The following is a 13,674-nucleotide window of genomic DNA, read 5'->3' as shown; positions in this document are numbered from 1 at the left end:
CTGCTGCCAGTGGTGTCTGTCAGCCTCATTATCACTTTGTCTTGGCTTGAGGGAATTATATAACCCTTTTGACACACAGACAAACTGCAGTCTGTGGAACTAAACAGAGATAGTGCAAAACAGGGAACAGAGTTAGAATAGGAAGTCTTAATAGAAAACAGAGACTGGACTGTTAACATCTATTAGTGGACAACTTTCAGAGTAAGATGCTTCTGTATTTAAACATCCTGGTGCTGCTCCTCCTGCAGCCGGCTCTGTCAAGCCCAGTGCCGCTGACCACACCGTCCAGAGGATGTCCCGGCTGTAAAGCAAAGACCTCACAGAGTCAGCCGTCTGTAGATTTCAACAACACCGTTCTGGCTGTTGGAGAACCATGTGGGGTCTACACAGTGAGCTGTGCCCACGGTCTGCGTTGTGCACCTCCAGATGATGAGCCGAGGCCTCTCCGTGCCCTGCTGGAGGGCAAAGGAGTCTGCAGTAATGCCAGCAGCGCCAACCCGACTGAACAGACCAACACTGCAGGTAAGTCCCACACAGCACTTTATGGCTGGATGGTGATGTGAATGCATGGATGAAGCAGAGTTGTTCAGTGGGTGAGACACAGTGGTGGATTTTCAGCTTCATCTCACCCTTTGCTGATTTTATTTGTGGATTTTTGACAGGGTTACATACTTTAATTTCACTTTAAATCAACATAGGGACATTCAACAAATCTCCCTGTGACATGATTATGAGTTTGTTATGGTCAAGAGAAAATCTGAACAGAGAAACACCCTTGTTTTTAAATTTTTTTTTTCCATGGCTCAACTGCTTAGTCCTGCAGCAGCTGGGAAATAAAAATATCAGAAGAGAGAGATGTAGTGAAAAATGCTTTTATGGCTCAGTGACAGTTTTTTGAGTTTTTGAGGAGTTAATAAAAAAAGAGTAATTGGAGCTGACCTCACAGTCAGAGGAATTTTGTGTTGTTCCACTTCCAATATTCACATGGTAATAAGTGATAGATGCTAAATATTTACGCCTATTTCTAATTCTAGATCCAGGACCCACTGAGGATCCAGAGGAGGTAAAAAAAAATCCTCTTCATCTGCCTCAGTGAAATAGTACATCACTAACCTGGAATCAGACATGCACTTACATGTATCTGTTGAACCCTTCCTACAGGCGCCATGTCGTAAGCTGCTAACAACACTCATCCAAGGTCTGGATGCCCATTTATTTAAGTCAAATCATGATATCTACATGCCCAACTGTGACAAGCGTGGTTTCTTCAGAAAGAAGCAGGTGAGTTTAATCTAAGATGCACTATAAGAGATCATTGAAACAATATCATGTGGTTGGAGGTGTGGTTGTATTTGCAGCTCCACATGAAAGCTTCACTGTCTGTTTGCTTGCTCTGTTTGTGCAGTGTTGGTCGTCACGAGGTAAGCAGCGTGGCAAGTGTTGGTGTGTGGACGAGAACGGCATGCCGGTCTCCTCAAACACCAAACAGAAAGGCAGCCTGAGTTGTTAAAATGCATAAAGCCTGGACTAAAGCAGAGCAGGCTGCAGCTTCGTTACCAGTGTGAGATAAAGATGAAGGAACACCACACAGAGTTTAAAGGAAGTGAAAATGGTGCCTCACTTTTCACTCTCCATCCACCAGAAGCAGCTCTCCACCAATGAAAATCTGTTTCAAAATCAGGTGTATCTTTGTCTCCTTGCGCCCTCTACTGAACATATCAAGACTGTCTTCATCTGACGTGTCACATTGGAGCGAGACATCCTACAGAGACAACCTGTCTCTTCATTTAACTCTGCAATAACTTTCAGGAACTGCACCTACAGTCTGGGCTGCACATTTTCAAGGGGTTTACTTCTAAGTTTCAAGATTTTAACATTTTATCTGATTACAAGTTTTCTATATAGGAATAGTTGGAAACATGTTTTTTTTTTTTACATTACTGTATATACAGTATATCATACATAAGGTTCAGGTGTAGTTTAGTCTTTTGTATGTACTCAATCCTATTTATATATTTTTCAGTATTTTCTTTTTTACTTTGAAACCACTGTAACTGTATTACTGTAATTTCTGTACATAATCTATAGATGTAATCCTATTTATGTTACTTTGAATATGGTATTTTATTTATAGTATTATGTTATTTCCACTACTTTGAATCGTCCATAAGAGCAAACACTAGACATTTCTATGTTTGTAAGCACAAACTTACATGGCAGCATTGTTTTGTTTTTTTTTATCCTTTGGCTATTAGGTTTAGATTTAGATTCACGTAGGAAGGAAGGAGGAAGTGATTTTAAAAAGAATACAAACTTAAGACCAATAAAGATGGACAGTATTACGAAATATTCCTTAACAGACTTCATCTGTTTTATTGTTGAGTTTCTGAATTGTTATAATAAAGAATAAAAATCACTGAGTTATAATTTTTTGGAAATAAAAATAAATTTTCTCACAAAGTAAGTTCCATCTAGTCCATTAGATGAAGCATAAGGCAGAACTTGCAAGACTTCTCAGGATAAGAATCTCACATGTGGCTAGATGCATGATTGAAGGTAACAGATAACATGTAACATGACTACAGAACTGTGAGTGTCACTTAGCAAAAGGTATTTTTATCAGTAACCCACACACCTGCGTATAATATCTGAAAGATTGTAAAGTCTCAGCATTTTGGAGCCTCCTGTAACCATTATGGAGAGAACAAATGTTTGGCTGCAGTAAAGCAATATGACAGTGAGGGATGGGGTCAGGTATCTGCTTCATTATAGATGCAGAAACCCCCTCAATATAATGACTTATACTGCAGCGTTGAGAGCATGATTACACTGAGTGACAGAAAAATAGAAACACCTACATATTGCAACAGAATCCAATACAACAGCCCTGTTTTATTGGATTTCTGCCCAGAACATTTAGATACATAGAAGAAAGACCTTACAGTGCTGGTCCCAAGATAAACTCCAGGGGGAAACGACAGAAAAAAATGAAAAACTGAAAAAAAAAATATTATCCAAAATTGTGTTTCTCTGAACTACTACTCTGAACTTTCTTCTAATTCATGCTTTTCTTGTGAAATACTGGACACTCACACACAAAAAGTCCAAAAACTGAAAACAGATTTGTGTATCAGAACACTATTTTTTCTTCTTTCTTTTCCCATTAATCATCTCACCACCCCTCAGATTTATCTGGTGTCCCTGTTCCTGGCTGTAAAACTGTATACAAAATCCAAGCTCCAACAGTAACATACTGCTTACACACTGATGCTTCAGTATTAATCATCAAATGATGAAACATATGACAACATTGCAGTCAGAGGGACCACACCAGTACTTTTACTTTAATACTTCAACTACATTTGCTGCAAATACTTATGTACTTTTACAAAAGTAGGATTTTTAATGCAGGACTTTTACTTGTATTGAGTGAATGAATGTATTTTTACATTGTTGTATTGGTACTTTTACTTCCACCACTGATTATCATATTATTATTATTATTATTGTTGTTGTTGTTGTTGCTGCTAAAGCCTTCTGTAATCTCCAGTTCCAAACCAGTCACACATCACATGCATGAATGAGGTGAGATTATTATTTTTTGCCTATTGTATCATCATACTGACAGTAGCCTACAGCTAAGTCTCTGGTCCAGCAGAAGTTGGTTCATAGCGCCAACAGGCTGCTGCTGTTGCTGCAGAGACTCCGCAGGGCGGACTTCAGGCTACTTTACATACACGGGACTCTGCAGATGACAGCAGAAGCCCTGCTCACAGACCTGACGCTCGGACACCTGTGAAAGCGCGATGTCTTCTCCCAGCGCCGCCTCCAATCCTCTCAACTCTCTGGCGTCCAAACGGAAGACCAAGAAGAAACACTTTGTGCAGCAGAAAGTGGAGGTTTTCCGAGCCAGTGACCCCGTGCTGAGCGTGCTGATGTGGGGAGTCAATCATTCGGTAGGTACGTGAGCTGCTTATTGAGCCCAAATGTGTATTCATGTCGGTCCGAGTGAGGATATGTCCCTGAACTCTTCATCCATTGATCATTGCAGATTAATGACCTGAGCCAGGTGCCTGTGCCCGTCATGCTGCTCCCAGACAACTTCAAAGCCAGCACCAAGATAAAAGTCAACAACCACCTCTTTAACAAGTACTGTGCTCCACTCTCTCCAGCTCTGTCTGCCTGACTCTAGGACCCTTCATCCTGCTTCCTGTCACTTGCACAGATTTTTGTAGCTTTTGTGATTTATTTGCCTGCCTGTGCTTATCAGAAATTTGCAGACCGATTCAGAGGACGACAATAATTTTCTCCACCAACAATAGTTTTAACACTCTCACAGCTCCAGCTATTACCACTAACAATAATGACGGCATCAGCCAAAAAAAGATGAAAGGAATCAAATGTGAGCTTGTATGGACTACAGCCTGAAATATGCCATACTGTTACTGCCATGCAAAAGAATGATATCGTATACTAAAGTTGGAAATGCAGCATAATAGCCATCCAATGAGCTGCTTCAAAGGTTGTATAACACCACAGCATTAATAGGTGCCAGACGAATAATAAATGAACTCATCTGAAGATGTTGCAGGGCTCACAGAGCACAGAGTGTCAGTAGGACAAGGGTGTCAGATATAGTACGCTTCAAAATCATTACTGTTTATGAAAACTGTGCTATACACTCTGTCTGCTGGGAGGTTCAGTTTCTATAAGGATGGAGTCTAGAAAACTGAGTGGCTTTCATTAATCCTTTAATCCATTCAGGAATCCGGGTTGTGTAAAGACTTATAAACAGAGGTGGGAAGAACAAGAAAATATGTTTTCCTTGCCTCTGTGATATTTTACGCAAATGTTTTTTTTTTTTTTAAACATGACTTGATGTTTCATCTTATCCAACTAGTCAAGGGAAACAGCTGTATGCTGAGAAGAATTCAGTCAAGTTATATGAATAATTTAGACATAGCCAACAATGAAAGTGTCCATTGGGAAATTATTTTGTCTGATTTGGTTACTATCTCTGAATAGATTTCATTCATTTTGAATGAGCACATCAGTATGGAAACAGCTGCACAAAACAGCAGGGATGTCACCATGTTATCGTTTTGATAACATGACACTGAAATATTGTATTTATGCTGTGTTTAGATGTAGAAAGTGACAACAAAACCTTTAGTGATGGCTATTTCACATTAGACAACATTAGACAAATGATGTGAAATTGTACACATTTTTAATATTCATTTAAGCATTGATTCTTTGTTTCTCAGAGAGAATCTCCCTGGACAGTTCAAATTCAAAGAGTACTGTCCACAGGTGTTTAGAAACCTGCGAGAGCGCTTTGGCATTGAGGACCAAGATTATCAGGTAATGAATGTAAACTTACCTCGAATCAATGTTTTATAGTCCAGAAAAAGCATGGACAAAACAAGCAGGTTGAAAAACAGCACAAACTCAGAACTTTCAAGGTTTTTCTTTGCTTTCTCTTATTAAAACCAGACACACAAAAATACATATTTATCTGTTCCTTTCTAAATTTGCATATCTTTGTGTGATATTTGCATGTGCCAGGTGGCACACAGAGTCATCATCCACTCTGCACAGTGCACATTTGGTTAGCACAGAATGATGTGAGGCAAGCTGTATGTGCACTTTAAAGTCTGCAGATCTAGAAGTGAGAATAGTCTTAAAAAAGAGTGAGCATCAGTGCAAACGTCATCTTTTTATGTTCCTGTGAGATCCATAACAAGCTAGAATCACCACCTCACAGCTGTATGCCTCCACCAACCAGCCAAGTTGCAGGAAATATGGTCACAATCTCCCCTTCTTGAGTGACAGCACTGAATTATATCCAGAGCTGTTTTGGAGAACATTATGAAGTCACAGTGAAGTTGACCTTTGACCTGCTGGTATCACTTCATCTTTTTATCCTATTAGACATTTTGTCTAATAGGATTTTGTCTAATAGGATTTTGTCTAACTGTGTCATAATTAGGGTATGAATACACGAGTTATGGACAAAAATGTGTTTTGTGAGGTCACAGTGACCTTTGACCTTTGACACCAAAATTCTAATCAGTTCATCCTTGAGACGAAGTGAATGTTTGCACCATATGTAATGAAATTCCCTCTGGGTGTTCCTGATAAATCACATTCACAAGAACGTGACGTCACCGTGACCTAGAACTTTGACCTTTGACCACCAAAATCTTAATCTTAAGAATATTTTGTGGTAGAGATTTGCATTACAAATTTCTACAGTGTTTCAGTGAAAATGATTTTAAAAACAGGATCCCAGTATAAGAGATGTAACAGCTTCACTGGGCAGACTTACTGTACAGTGGATGTCTCATGTGCTCATGATGTTTTTCCTCTCACTCACCAACAGGTGTCTCTGGTCCGCAGCCCTCCACTCAAGGACGAGGAGGGGCAACGCGAGGGGCTGCTGCTGACGTCTTATGACCGCACTTTGGTAATAAAAGAAATCTCCAGCGAGGAGGTGGAGGAAATGCACAACATCCTCTCTGAATATCACCAGGTATGAGTGGCAGGGGGTAGAGTAAGCTCAGGCTTAAATGTCCTTTCAAAGCGACACAAATGTAATTTCAGCCCACATTTTAGTGAGTTATTGTGTTTTCTAGTTTTTGTGTAAAGTTTCAGTGGGTGGAAGCTGAGGATGAATTCTATTGGGGACATGTCATTTTGTGCTGTATACTAGCAGAGAGGAGTTGCTTTTTCTTTTCTCAGGTTGCCATGGCAAAGATTTTACAACATCAGAGCTATCAAACAGAGGAGGTTTTTCCTTTACCAGTAATGACACATGATAAGGGCCTCTTGTTTTTATATCTAAATTTGGTTAAAAATACAGAATGCCAAGCAAGGGTTCTCCATCAGGCCTTTTTCTGTTTCAAGAGGACTGATGCAAAAGCTAGTTATGGACGAAAAGCTCTTGAGTCAATACGGTTTGATTTGTATTGTCATGCTGTCGAAATAAATGCATAATATTTTGTAGTGTAGCGTAACATATTTGCATTTGTTTTGGCCTAATAGGCCTTTATCACAGCAGATATTTTGACTTGTTACAGCAGGAAAATCACAAGTATTGCTAAACACATTAACAATGACTCTATTACATTCAAGTGCTCCAGGAAGACATGAGAATGTGACAGTGAGTCAGCATGTGCCATGCCAGCAACCTGAAACTGAGGCTATATTACATTCAGCCAACGTTCATTTTACTGTGAAAAAGATGTATGGCCAAGAAAAAATGTTTGACAACAAACGGTATCCCATGACAACCATTATTCAACAACCATACACACACAGACAAAAAATGTAATTCATTGTCCATTTACAAGGTTTCTCTGGTGCTTTCATCTCATGGTCTGAAGTTTGTTCAGACAAAAAGTTAGAAAGTGGACCTTACAGGTGCTGTGTGTGTGTGTGTGTGTGTGTGTGTGTGTGTGTGTTTGTGTGTTTGTGTTTGTGTGTTTCTGTGTGTGTGTGTGTGTGTGTGTGTGTGTGGTTGTGTGTGTGTTTTATTGTAAACAAGCAACGTTTCTATTTACGATGCAGTATTTCTCACCAAAACTCATTGTTTGTTTCCTTGAGGCCTGAAAATGTGTTGAATCCTGTCTTATTCCTAATAAAAAAATGTACAAAGCCAATTTTTTAAAAACATTTTGAAACCTGTGTAGTTTACATCCATGTTAACTTGCTAGCAGTCATCTTCTTCTAGCCTTTTCGGGAACATTGCTGTGTTTATTGGTGCATTGCTGCTACTTGTAGATCAGTGGAATAGTGTGACAACATTGGCAGAAATGTGTAGCATGTCACCTGCATGCTTTTGCTGCATTTGCACGAAACCAAACAAAATAGGGACCCACTCAGAAAAAACATTTCTTTATAGCACTATTAGTAGTAAAGTTAAAGTAGTTAAAATGAAGATATCCTTTATGTCAAACTGCTATTTAGAAGGTGAACAATCTGTCATGTTCAAGAACTATCGTGTGTTTTTTTTTTTTCTAACACCTCAATTACTTCTAGTGTTTCAGTACTTCTTTAGACAGCAGAAAGCCAGAGAGGGAGACAGAGTACAGCAGAGACAAACAACCTGTCCAGTGCTGATCACAGGCCAGTGAAGGATCATCTGGGAGAGCATTTAAGCAAAGACAGCAGCACTTTCATTTATGCCTCACTGCTGTGCTCATGCTTCCTTCGATTCATTGCTCATTCACTGCTGCCCTCCCTTCCAGCATATTGTCACCTGCCACGGCAGCACGCTGCTCCCTCAGTTCTTGGCCATGTACAGAGTCACTGTTGAGAGCGAGGACACCTACCTGTTAGTTATGAGGAACATGTTCAGCCACAGACTGCATGTGCACAGGAAGTACGACCTCAAGGTAAACCCTGCAGGAGTCACGGGGCTGGATGAGGGTTCAGAAGTCTGGTGCATCATGTGTTGAAGCATCAGTCGTGTTTTTAGTTTTACTTCAGTCCCTTTTGCCACCAGCATTTATGGTTTAGAGTTTATTTGATTTATTTCACTGGAATTTGAAAACCAAAAATAAAAATTTGGTAAATGTTTTTATGTCATAAACTTTCATTACAACTGAATTTTTGAGTCTTGCTAAGAAGCAGATGCTGTACGCAGAAATTTTTGAAAGGAGGAGAGGGAGCGCTAGTACAGTTTGTCTGACTTGAAAGATACTGTAAAGGCTCTGCATAATACACACAGAGGCTTTAATTCTCTGAATTTAAGAAATGCCTACGTCGCCTAAACCACCTCAGCTGCAAGCAGACTCTAGGATTCATGCCCATTCATGTATCATGTTTCAGGGGCTTGTACGCCAGGATAACAGTAATCAGTGACTGTCTTTTCTTACCTCAGGGGTCCCTGGTGTCTCGTGAAGCAAGTTTTAAAGAGAAGGTGAGATCAGACTTTGGTAAAAGTTGCATGATGAGCTCCTACTTAAACTCCACTTTCTGCCGTTCAACAACTGTGTCGATTATAGACGATTTATTGACGTGTGGTCTTGGAAAATCTAAAGGACTGTCAACTAATGTAAAGAGAACAAAAATCATTTACTCCTCACATGAGTCTGTTCTGTCTGATGTAATTTGACTCAGACTCATTGGTAAGATGATGAATTAGATCCTGCAAGTGTAGCTGAGGATCCTTTGTTATTAATGTTACCTTTAATTATACGGGGACCTTTTCAGATAAGAAAGTTTGGCGCAGCTACTGTCTATGGCCTGACTTGTACAAGATAAAAACGTTTCTGTCCCCTAAAAGATAGGTTCAGTATTTCACTAAAATGGGTTTCTGCTCTTCAGTTTTTAAAATGATTCACTGCGATGACTCAAAGCAGCAGAGGCAGAGATATCCTGAATTTTAGTATTAGTCAAACTCCAAACCCAAATTACTACATTTCCCATAATGCTTGTTGATTTGGTAGGATCTTTATTTCAATTTCATGCCCCTAGCTTGTGAGACACAACCCTCATAACCCTGAAGATATCATTTCTCCTGACGTGTTAACTTATCTTCACATGTAAAATTAGTGAAGGGTCCCTTTAACAGATTTGAATGTTTTTGATTCATATTATCATCATATCATATTAGTATGACTGAGAAGAGTCTGAAGTCGACTCTGCAGCTGTCTGAAGGTGTGGACGTACAGTGCTGTATCTCTCACCGCAAACCAGAGAAAGGTTCTTTTTCAAATGTGTGACTGACAGCCGTGTGTGAAAATTACAGTTTCTGTTGTATCTTATTGTTATTGTTTAGTTTACCAGTGTGGTTTTTCCAAAAGTGTTTGCACTGTAAAATCTCTTATCAAATGACTTTAAATAACATCAGAGGCCCTCTGTTTGGCCTGGAGCGTCTCTGACCTAGATAAAATGCTGTTAAGTAGCTGGTTGAATGGATAGAGTTTAAATAACTGCAGAAACCTTTGATCTTTTCAAACTGTGGATTCTGAAAACAATTTTTGGGGTAATATTGTTTGACTTTTATGTCACTGGAAATAGGAAGGCTGTTAATGAGAAAAATGCTAATGAATACTGTGTTCACTTTGTGATTTTTATGCTGCATGTAATTCAGTCAACCTTCACTCTGTATTTACAGGTGAAAGAACTGCCCACTTACAAGGACGTGGACTTCAGGAATAACATGCAAAAAGTTTATGTGAGTGACGAGGAGAAAGAGAAGATCATGGACAAGCTCATCAGAGATACTGAGGTAAGAAAGGCGAGTTTAAGGAATCATTCCCGTCAATGTTTTCTTCTGATTCGACGAGCGTGCATGTCCTCTTTCTGCAGTTTCTGGTACATATGAGGATGATGGACTACAGCCTTCTGCTGGGCATCCATGATGTCGAGCGGGCTGAGGAGGAGGAGGAGGAGGAAGAGGAGATGGAGTCATCCTATGACGAGGAAGGGGAGGAGGAAAACGGCCTGGCTCCTGCCCCAAGCTCCACCTCACCAGAGGGCATTGCTGGCTACATGAACTCCTTCAAACCCATGGGTCCCGGGGAGTTTGACCCTTATGTGGATGTGTACGCTATTCAGAGCGCTGTAGGTGAGTCCTGACAGCTGAGATATCTCTGGTGAATTTAAGTAGGTTATAGGAGCTCAAGGCTGTAATACACCCAGACCTCATTTCACGCTGGGCTGCAGCAGATAAGATCCTACTTGCAGATCAATATCACCCACCCAATGCTGTGAATCACTCCCATGCAGGTGCACCCCAGAGAGAGGTGTATTTTATGGGTTTGATTGACGTGCTGACACAGTATGACACCAAGAAAAAAGCTGCTCACGCTGCCAAGGCTGTCAAACACGGGGTGAGAGATCAGTGTTCTTTAAAGGGATTGCTTTGCATACAGTATGCACGCTTTCATCTCTATCCTGCTAAGTGTAAAGAAATTATTTGATTTCCTGTCAAGTTATTTCTAATCGACTGTGTCTCGTGTGTGTGTTTTTACAGGCTGGAGCAGAAATCTCCACAGTTCATCCAGAGCAGTACGCTAAACGTTTCCGAGAGTTCATCGCTAACATCTTTGCCTAGTTCAAAGATTCACTCGTCCACTTGTCATTTAATACAAGAGGAGTCTCACTATACCATACTTAACGCCACAGCAAATCAATATTAAGAAGCTGTGAAAATTTGCTGTTAATTTCTATATGATTTATGTGCTGTCTGAGTATTTACCCTCCACATTATTCTCTGCTGCACAATGTGACTCTGTCTTTATTTTGAGTGACGAGCTGTAATTTGCAGACAGGAAGAAAACTTTTCTTGGCAACTCATTGCTGTTGTTAATGGGTTTCTTTTGTTTCCATTTAAAGTTTTGCCAGCACCAATGCAGCTTTGAGTGACAGCCAGAAATACAGGATTGCAGAAATAAAATCATATGAGGTGATGTAAATTAGCACCTCTGACAAAAAAATGAAGGTGTCCAGGAAAACATGTTTTCTCAACACATTCATCCTTCATTTTTCCAGCTTTCCATCAGTGGAAGTCTGCTGCATGGGAAAAAGATTTTGGTTTCGCTTTTAAATACTGATTTCTGACTCCCTCTTCCCCATCAGTGACAACACTTGGGAAGGAAATAATCTGGGCTAACTAGACAAATCTACAGGGTATCAATTAGGAACAATACAATATTCATGTCCTGTTCAGCACCAATGTTTGATAAGGCTGTTGTAGTTTTACATGAAAATGTTGCAGAGTGCAGATTCAAAATTAATAGCACAAACATAATGGTGTAGATGAAGCATCAAATCCTGTTACCTTATATCTTTAGACACATATATCAAAAAGAAGAAGAAATTGATTATTTAAAAATCTTCTGTGATTATTAAATGAATAGGTAAAGCCATTGGAAATGTTGTTTATTGAGGAATGTATTATCAATACTGATGATCTGATGATCAGGTGTATTAAAACCTATTTTCACAAAAAGCATACCAGACTGGTCATTTCATCAAAGACACTTTCACTTTTTTGGATGCCTTAACACTACTGGAAACCTACCACTGACTGTAAATATGTGAGTAAAATACTATAGGCTGCTGCAGATGTAAGTACAAACAGTCTCCTTTTGTTGCCTGAAACTGAAAGGTTTAACTTAGCTGCGGTTTAAATCTCAGTTTTAGAGATTGAGATGGTTGTAAGTCCAACAGGTGACTATGGCATCAACAGTACATGTGTTCCTATAAAATGCATTCTCAGTGATGAAACAGTCATTTTTGTCCTTGTTTAGTCCTCCCTCCCCTGTCCCAGTCCTCCTGGCACACATTCTTGATAAGATTACCATGAGGATTTCACTTTGAGCTGAGTAGACAAACAGAGGCAGGGGAGGGGAGATGAGGAGGAATAAGATTGTGAGAGTGAATTCAAGATTATTTTAACGAAATTACACACCAGATAAATTACAGAAAACAAAACAAAAACAAAAACCAGAAAACTGACATAATCACAGCAGCCTTGCTTTAAATTGTGAGCGGAGAGGAAATTTTGTTTTATTTTAAGATGAAACTGATCGTCTCTGCTAATTATTATTGTACATTCACTCTTTATAGATTATTTTCTCTAGATATGTCAGTCTCAGTTTAGTTTTCTCATACAGTGTACACCAAACTCGGTGCAGAGCAGTTTTGTGTTGGCATATAAAAATGGTCCAAAATGGACCAAGAAGATAAACACCAGCACTTATGTCAAGCAGTAAACTTCAAAAACGCATAAAAAGCCCAACAAAAATGTTTCCATTACACTGAAATCTTTGTCCTGTCAACAGTAACTTTGCATTCATTTTTCTTTTAGAAGATTATCAACAATCATGTTTACAAATGTACGCTGGATTAAACTCTGAGTAAAACATTTCTTGTTCTTTTCGAGTTGTGTACATGTTCCAGAGCCGAGGCCCGAGTTTGAAGCTTTCACAGCAATGTAAACACAAACATGTCAGAAGTGGATTGAATCAATGTCAGTATTTAAGGGAAAACACAAAGCTGGGTTTTCTCTTTCATGCATTGCGATCTGTAACAAGCACAGGATTATTGTATTGCAATTGGATAGAGTTAATTCTATATCTATATCATTCATATATCATTATTCCATATCATATATACCAACCTCATGTTTTTTATATAGTTCCTGAACACCAACATCTATAAATCTACAAAACATCCCCATATTGGCACCATTTGCCTTCTAGTTATTGTGTTTACATCACATTTGTCTTTACATGTGTTTCCCCAGAAAAATCACTTCACAACTCCATGAAAGTGAAACCATCTCAGAGATGGTATGATGGAATAAAAATGAGTCCATGACTTCAACCTAGAAAGAAGTAGGTCGAAGCCAGTAGGGGCCTTTAACAAGAGCTGGTGTGATCCAAAACACCTCACATTCAAATGCTAGAAGAGTGTTAAGTGATGTCCTCTGGCTACTGGAGGACTCCCACCTGTCTACAAAATGATGCTCTCAGCTCAGTTTGAAACATGAACCTTCTGCACACCAGCATATGAGATGTAACTACACTGCATGATGCTCCTGTGAGCTGGAGCCTCTCGTATCCTCCCAGGAGTAAATTCTACAGTATATTTAAAGGTCAAAATAGGTAAGTGAATAACCAAATCTGGACAAACGTATATATATCTATATATATA

The 13,674-nt window shown here is 39.4% G+C and overlaps 2 protein-coding genes across 5 annotated transcripts; both read left to right on the top strand.

Annotated features, from left to right (window-relative positions):
* LOC130183895 (insulin-like growth factor-binding protein 3) lies at positions 1 to 2,416 on the top strand. Its single transcript, XM_056399638.1, has 4 exons — positions 1 to 522; positions 1,035 to 1,063; positions 1,162 to 1,281; positions 1,406 to 2,416. The coding sequence occupies exons 1-4, from the start codon at positions 207 to 209 to the stop codon at positions 1,508 to 1,510; spliced, it is 570 nt and encodes a 189-aa protein (XP_056255613.1). The 5' UTR covers positions 1 to 206; the 3' UTR covers positions 1,511 to 2,416.
* Positions 2,417 to 2,749: 333 nt separating this feature from the next.
* On the top strand, positions 2,750 to 11,968 carry LOC130186173 (phosphatidylinositol 5-phosphate 4-kinase type-2 gamma-like). 4 transcript variants are annotated; one of them, XM_056402976.1, is made up of 10 exons: positions 2,750 to 3,956; positions 4,052 to 4,149; positions 5,268 to 5,364; positions 6,386 to 6,535; positions 8,253 to 8,399; positions 8,888 to 8,926; positions 10,127 to 10,240; positions 10,321 to 10,579; positions 10,741 to 10,844; positions 10,988 to 11,968. In XM_056402976.1, the coding sequence occupies exons 1-10, from the start codon at positions 3,807 to 3,809 to the stop codon at positions 11,066 to 11,068; spliced, it is 1,239 nt and encodes a 412-aa protein (XP_056258951.1). In that variant the 5' UTR covers positions 2,750 to 3,806; the 3' UTR covers positions 11,069 to 11,968. The 4 variants fall into 4 exon arrangements, with proteins under 4 accessions (XP_056258951.1, XP_056258968.1, XP_056258960.1 ...); XM_056403002.1 differs by having other exon boundaries at positions 3,874 to 3,960; XM_056402993.1 differs by lacking the exon at positions 8,253 to 8,399.
* Positions 11,969 to 13,674: the final 1,706 nt, after the last annotated feature.

Source organism: Seriola aureovittata, chromosome 2 (genome assembly GCF_021018895.1).
Source record: "Seriola aureovittata isolate HTS-2021-v1 ecotype China chromosome 2, ASM2101889v1, whole genome shotgun sequence".
Lineage (NCBI taxonomy): Eukaryota > Metazoa > Chordata > Actinopteri > Carangiformes > Carangidae > Seriola > Seriola aureovittata.
This window is presented reverse-complemented; position numbering and strand designations above follow the sequence as displayed.